This window comes from Berghia stephanieae, chromosome 6 (assembly GCF_034508935.2).
Source record: "Berghia stephanieae isolate SIO BIC M18660-M18661 chromosome 6, UCSD_Bste_1.3, whole genome shotgun sequence".
In the NCBI taxonomy this organism is placed as follows: domain Eukaryota; kingdom Metazoa; phylum Mollusca; class Gastropoda; order Nudibranchia; family Aeolidiidae; genus Berghia; species Berghia stephanieae.
Genome location: NC_088365.1, coordinates 7225546 through 7233045, shown reverse-complemented (window position 1 = coordinate 7233045; position 7500 = coordinate 7225546). Strand labels below are relative to the sequence as shown.

The following is a 7500-nucleotide window of genomic DNA, read 5'->3' as shown; positions in this document are numbered from 1 at the left end:
CCCCTATCGTCCGCTAAGAGCAAGGGAAATAATCTGTTTAAAACAGCACCATAAATAATACCGTTTTCAAAAAGCATGTCGCAAAACCTGATGGCATAGTGGTAGGTTTGGGTTGTCAACCAACTTTTACCCGGCAAGAAATATTATCCATGTTTTAGTGGTGTTAGATATGTGATATATTTTTTCCCGACCAACCACATTCTTTTCCATCGTTCCCCTACCGACCAAAGCCCGATCCCCTACCGACCACCCGATCTTACCAGTAATGGAACATTATTTTGATGCACTACATTTTGATATACAGCTCAAATGAATAACAAGAAAGGCTGTACTGTAAATATCATCGTAAATATACAGTAAATATAACTATATTTTATTCATTAAAAAAAAAAAAAAAAAAACTACAAAAAAAAACAAATCAGCTTAAAATTTTCACTCGATGGTCTTTACAATGTCTACCTGGAAAGGATACATTAAGATAGTACCATTGATGAGGACAAGACATGACATGCAGATGTATTTTTTAAACATCAAATTGAAAAAAATACTCATTGAGCTCTTCCTTGTCAAGGGCTTCAATGATATCGCACTGGATCCCCCCAGCATTGTTTTTTTTTAATGTAACCAGCACTTGCACCAGCCACAACTAATCCGGCCATTGTATTCTCTATTCCTGAAGCAATCTGATGAACATGATGAATCATTGTCCAGAATAATATGAGTCTCTGACTAGTTTTGCCGAGGATGATTTCTGTCTTTCTCTTTTTACCTTTCCCTCTCCCTTTCTGCTTCAGTGCCAATCTCTGCTTTATTTTTTTCCCTCTCCTGGCATTTCCTTTCCTACTCAATCTTCTTTGTAGCCTCTTTTTCTGTCTTCCTATTAGCAGCCACTGTTAAACAACAAACTGTTTAGCAACTATTTACACATCGAGATCTAGGAAATGAACAAAAAACATGAAACGTTTTAAGGTGTTTGGTCGGGTTTTTTAAAGACCCATTTAAAGTGTTTAGTCGATGAGGGAAGGGACACGCGAAAATATCCTTCCCTCAACGACCAAATTGTTTTCAGGGCACAATGGAGATTCAACACCTATTTCACACTAGTAATGCCTAAATATAAATCCCAGGAGTCAGTTTTAAGCCACTCAATGTATTTCTATGGCTAGAAGAGTTACATTTGGCTTATTTGTCAATCAGGATGGACAATGTGCAACCTGATAGATAAGAAACATTTTCATCTTACCTGAACAAGAGTTGTCAATTTGAGTGAGTTTCGCTACAAATTGCAATTTTGACAGTTCGTAGTGGCAGAAGCAGTCTTTGTAAATGATATAATCGGGATATTAGAACTAAAGTCATTCAATTAAAGACATAACAAACAAAAACTCTCATGTGTTATCTATTTGGTCGGTCTGGGAGATGGTCAGTAGCGTTAACACCATCTTTAGACTATCCGTGCAATAACAATGTTTCTAATTCTGTCAAATTTAGTTGCAAGCAAGATGAATTCTATTATTGTGTTCCATTTTCAGCTTGATCATCCCACTTCCCCAGAATATTTTAGACTATCTTCATGAGGATGGTGTTGTGCTACCACAAAGGTATTTCATTCAAACTTTTCTTGATGACAATTGATATATATGTATGTGACACCTGCATTCTGTAACCAGTATTCTTTTTTTTTTTCGTTTTGAGTCTTTTTTTTTGGTTAAAATTAGAGTTGAGCTTCGTGTAATATCCACTAAATGTGCTCAAAGTGCTTTACAAGGGGTCCCTGGTCAACAGGAACATTTAATATGTAGGACGGGACATGACGCCTGTCAGGTGACATTACAATTTTTTGGACAAAGACAACGCTGTTAACGGCCAGGTACTCATTTTACACCTGAGTACGGTGAGAGAATGTGAGTAAAGAGCCTTTTCCAAGGACTCAACTATGCGCTGAGCACGAGGCGCGAACCCAGGATCTTCCGATCCGAAAGGGAGTGTCATACCACTAGACCACATAGCCGTTGTTGTTTTGTTTGGGCTTTTTTTTTTATTGTATAAGGTAAACATCTGTCTATGTTGTCCAAGTTTACCTGGATTATAAGTCTTTGAGTTTGAAAAGCATTTCACAAACAAGGTTCAGGTGTAATTAGTATCTGTCCTGACAAGCTATTTATGTCTTTACTGCATGGAATGAGAATTTGATTCCATATATTATCTTGGTAGGGTAGTAAATGAATTGTCTTTTGTGCTAAGCAAAAACGAGGTCAAAATGTGCTACATGGGTCAGAATTTTTTTTTTCTTTTCTTTAATTGTCCAGTTCTTCCCATGGAATCTACACAAAGTCTTCCAACTTGGCCATGGATGGGGATGAGGACGACGAAGATATTCGTGACGATGAACTGATGAATATGTATGAAGTAAGTAGATATGAAAAGTAGTGTAGAATTTAGTGCGAGCCTACATTTTCTAATTAGCAAACAGAAAATTTAGCATTTTAGTATTTCATAATAAATGTAGAAAAATGTAATCATCAAACAATTTTAGTCTTTCTTTACAAATACAAATTTTATTCAGTCTACTCTCAAACTCAAGGTGTATCTCGTGGTTCACAAAACAAAACGAAACTTACTGTGTAAAAAAACATCTAACGTAACTAAACATTACAAACAAAAGAGTTTAATAAAGACTAATTGGGTGGTGTCCGGGGTCCCTCAACTGAGAGGGTCAAGAATAGCCCAACGCCAAGCCAGCGTGTCGTAAAAGGCGACTCAGGGTGTGTGATTCCCCCATCTTTGAGTCACCTGGTCCTCCAGGTTGGGGGTTGGCAAAGGGTTAACACCCCTTTCCGTTAAACTCAAACCGTTACAGAAACGCAGACAGACAAACCAAATCCTTTTTTTAGCTTGGGCGACCGAAGAGTTTCTGGAATTATATAGACACTTTCTAAAAGATCAGGAACTCGAAGGCTAGCTCGGGATAGAGAAGAATGGAAACTGTTTGTCTGTGGCCTATACCCTGACCCAGGGTGAAAAAGGCAATGATGATGATGATGAATTGGGAAGCTGAAGCGAAGTAATTCAAGTAATAAAATAAAGCAAAGGTATCTACACAGTTAGGTCCCTAAATTATTTATATATATATCCAACAAAAAGATGAATTGGGGAACATAGTCAATGTTTTATACTAAGTTTCACTAGCAAAATGAAAATCAACGTTTGTTGTACCTTGCATCAAAGGGAAAGAGATCAATTTTCAGATTTTACATAAAATGCATTCCATCTGCATTTTGTTTCTAACTTTATCAGCATTTGAATTTTCTTCCAACTTGATTCAACTTGGCTGATTTTAGGTTTTAATGGATATTTTATTGTTTTGTTTTTCTTCAATTCATAGGCTGATTGGTCCATTCCAAACACAGATTCTACTGAATCGCAGGTTTGTGTTCTAATATTGTATCAATGATATATGATATACCTACATGTGTTATATATGGGAATGTTTCCAAGTGTCGTTCTAAATATAGGCTGTTGATTGTGGTGATTTGTCCTACTTTTGTTTCTACTATACCAGTCAGAACGTTCTAAACTAATTAGTCATTTACCATATTTTGATTGGTTTATGACAATAGTGTAATAAAATTAAAAAACGCCTAAAGTCAACGACTCAAAAAAAAGTTTTTTGAGATATCCTCGTTATTATTATTCTTTGTTTATCAAACCTATCAGAGTGTTTTCCATAGGCATTGATTTATTTTATTTTTTAAACAAATGAAATTCAGCAAAACAGATCAACACGTTTTGCATTTTGTTTGTTTGATTTTTGTTGGGTTTTTTTTTTTTCATATATAAGCATTTAATAAATCTTTGTTTATTGTGAAATGATAATAACCAATTTTCAAAACAAGTTGTTTAAGGAAATTTTGTTTATGTTTTATTTTTTATTTGACCTCAGTTTGGCATATCTGTCTTCAGTTTTCCCAATTACACAAAGAGAGGAAGTATTCGATGTTAAACGAAGAGGCAGATTTATCATCCCTAGTGAATCAGTTGACATTTATGTTTTGTAAACCTCTCTTTAATTGGAAGCAGGTCAAATTGTTTCCACTGCTGTCATTAAGAATAGACACTATCTATATCAATGGATGTTCGTCTCCATTACTCCATATTGCAGGGCTGATTAACCCTCTCCTTACTAGCCATTTTCAGAATTTTCCCCAAATCTTCACACCCACCCAACACAGAATCAGACATATCTTACTCAAACATAAAATCAACAAGAACATTCTATACATAATATTGTTCACCAATATGAACTCTATTACAGAATATCAAGTTTCTATAGCTATAGCAAAAAGACATTAAATCTAGATGAGAAAAGAGACAGTGGCATCGTAACAAATGTGACGATTTTCCTATAGTTGGTAAGGAGAGGGTTAAGTGGTTATTATTTTTAGAAATGTAATGTTGAAAGTGAAATATTAATGAGTAGTGCTTCAAATTATAATTCTTTTTATTCTTTGTTTATTTGTTTTCCCCCCTCTTTGAATATTTTTCATCCCTTTCCAGTGTCCAGAATTTGAGGATTTTGATAATAGAGTAAAAGATTCCATCTCGTCATTAGGAGGCAGAGTTTTTCCAAAACTCAATTGGAGTGCCCCAAAGGTAAAAATTACACCCAACGACTCCAGATAAGTGGATCTTCAGAATATTTGTAAAATAATTTTTATCATATATTCAGGAAGGGACATGCCCTGTTGAGTAATTTACCTTAACAACACCATCCTCTCTTCTCTCATTCATCTTGAGTGTCCTATTCATTCTGTTTTGATGATAAAGGGTAAACCCAAAACGTCCACCTGTCTTCGTAAATTAAATTGAAGCTTCCATTCCATTATTGTTATATATTATTTTCAAGCATCAAACAGTAACATTTGAATTACGCAGTGGCTATTTTTACAGTCCCTTAAAGATGGTTCTCAGGGGCTATTTTTATATTTAAATGGCATCGCTTGTCTAGTATAAAAGAAAAAAATCAAGAAAGACTCTACTAGAATGGAAGGCAATGGGAGAAGGATTGCTCAAGGCAAAATTCAACTCAAAATATATGCCTTTACAAGAGGACACGAGTGAGGACGAGAAATAAAGCTTTTATGACAAGCTAAATCAAACAGTGCAACAGACTCAAAAGCATGATGTACCTATAATGCTTGGTGACCTAAACGAATGATTGGACGAGATCATCATCATTGCCTTTTTCACCCTGGGTCAGGGTATAGGCCACAGACAAACAGTTTCCATCCTTTTCTATCCTGAGCTAACTTTTTTTAATCTCATTCCAGGTCTTACCACTTCTCTGTATATCAGCTTCTTTAATTCTTCTCCATGTTCCTCGTGGCCTTCTCCTTGATCTTCTGCCCTGAGGGTTCCAGTCCAATACTTTCTTTGTTATAGTGGGCGAGATAATGACTGTAAAAATAGCCCCGAGAACCATCTTTACGGGACTGTAAAAATAGCCACTGCGTTTGAATTAACAGAAAGAGAAAACATTTTAAAGAAAATAAAAGTGAAATTGTTTGCTTTTCAATCAATCCAGGATGCTGCATGGATATCATTCGACAGGACTTTGATGTGCGCTTGTCCCAGTGATGTTTACTTACTGTTGAAAAGTTCAGAGTTCATTGCCCATGACCTGGACCAACCGTGAGTCATATGTCTATTATTTTGTTTACTAGTAAGAATGAGAGTGACAATCAGCTTTATCAGTCGGAGCAGTAAATACTTTTTGTAATAATGTCACAATGGGAAAAGTGATAAAAGAAGTATGTATTTTAGAAGGATAGCTGACATACCATGAGTCCAGTGTTTGGGTTCTCAGTTTTCTGCAGTTTTATGGTCAAAAGAGAGACCCGGTACAGTTAAAGAGAACGTCCAATTTTTTTAATGTTATGGCACAAGACCAAACAGGTAGGGCCCAGTTGGTTTAGCTAAGTAATTCAGTAAATTATGGTCAAATAATGTGTCCATTGTTGTCAAGTGTATGTTACTTTAATTTTTACTTTTTTCGGGATAGTCAAAATCAACCAATTTTTCACAGATTTAGTGTATAGTTAATTCTATCCCATTGTCTCAATTCAATATCACATCAGATTCCGAAAATCAGTTTTGATATTAACGTGAAAACAATTTAAGTTTCAAAATTTGAGACTTAACCCTCTCCTTACCAACCAAAGGAAAATCGTCACATTTGTTATGATACAACCAACATTTTCTTATTCAAATTTCTCGTGTACAACTAAAAAGTTTAAAAAAATGAAAAGTGTGTTGTAGAGCATGTTTTGCTACATAAATTATGTATTGGAAGAACTTACTGCTATTGTATTTGAGTGATAAAAAATCTATTTTTTTGTGTTAGTCGGGTCTGAAGTTTTGGGGAAAATCCTGAAAATGGCTGGTAAGGAGAGAGTTAAATGGTTTGTGAAGCCATATTCATTGTTTGGAATGGGGTGGATTAATAAAAATTGAAATTTTATAATTTAGTCTTCAACGTCGATTTATAGTATCTGATTCATCTTGGTAGTTGCCAGATAGAACTGTTTGGTGACAATCGGTAGTGTACTCAGCTCTCAAGCAAAGGACAGGTCCATAGTTTTGTCAAAGTTTGTTTTTTGAAGCTTTTTTTTTCCCCAGTTTCCACTAAGCAGTGATTGGGTAGCATGACTGTAAAGTAAAAATCTGAAAAGTGTATATGAAACAGTGCCAAATGATTTTAGCTTTTAATCTTTTTAAAAAATTATTTTGCGCAATATCCGCTAAACATGCACAAAGCGCTTTAGAAGGGGTTCCTGGCCAACAGCAACACTTAACATTTAGGACGGGGCATGACGTCTGTTAGGCGATATTACATTTTTTCGGACAGAAACAACACTGTTAACGGCCAGTTACTCATTTTACACCTGAGTACGGTGAGATGCTGTTGGTTACAGACTCCTTGTAAAATAATTTGAGCGTGTTTAGTGTATATTTTGCTATATAAAAGCTCAAACATTATTGTTTTGCTTTTTTTGTTGTTTTTTTTTAATTTGTACTTTCATGACAACAATTATTCTTTCCTGTAATATCTTAGTATTGTTAATATTATGATTCAAGAGATGTAATCCAATATTTGCATTGTCTTTGTTTTATAAAATATTATTGTGGTTAGTGCCCTTGCCATTGTACTTCCTCTCTCTTCAATAAGCAAATCAAGAGCCAGTCGATTTCCAGCTGTTCGTCCATTCATTGGTAATCCTTGACAATGCAAATAATGGATTACATCCCTTGAATCATAATATTAATAATACCAAGATATTACATTTCCCTAGCTTTACCCACTGTGATACTTCAAACGACACCAAATCTCAAGAACCTTCCGTGTCTTACTGCCTTGTCTTACGGAAATGGAATCCTCCGTCTCCCGCTGCTGAATTCAGATGTTTTGTCAAAGATAGAAAACTTATTGGTAATTATTAC

General features: G+C 35.2%; 1 protein-coding gene across 1 annotated transcript in view; it reads left to right on the top strand.

Annotated features, from left to right (window-relative positions):
- Positions 1-7500, top strand: part of LOC144975584 (translation initiation factor eIF2 assembly protein-like) — a 15940-nt gene that overhangs the window by 714 nt on the left and 7726 nt on the right. The window contains exons 2-7 of the mRNA XM_078919748.1: positions 1533-1601; positions 2310-2409; positions 3386-3427; positions 4558-4653; positions 5585-5691; positions 7353-7489. Of these exons, the coding sequence (XP_078775874.1) occupies positions 1533-1601; positions 2310-2409; positions 3386-3427; positions 4558-4653; positions 5585-5691; positions 7353-7489 (551 nt within the window). The remainder of the gene's footprint in view (positions 1-1532; positions 1602-2309; positions 2410-3385; positions 3428-4557; positions 4654-5584; positions 5692-7352; positions 7490-7500) is intronic.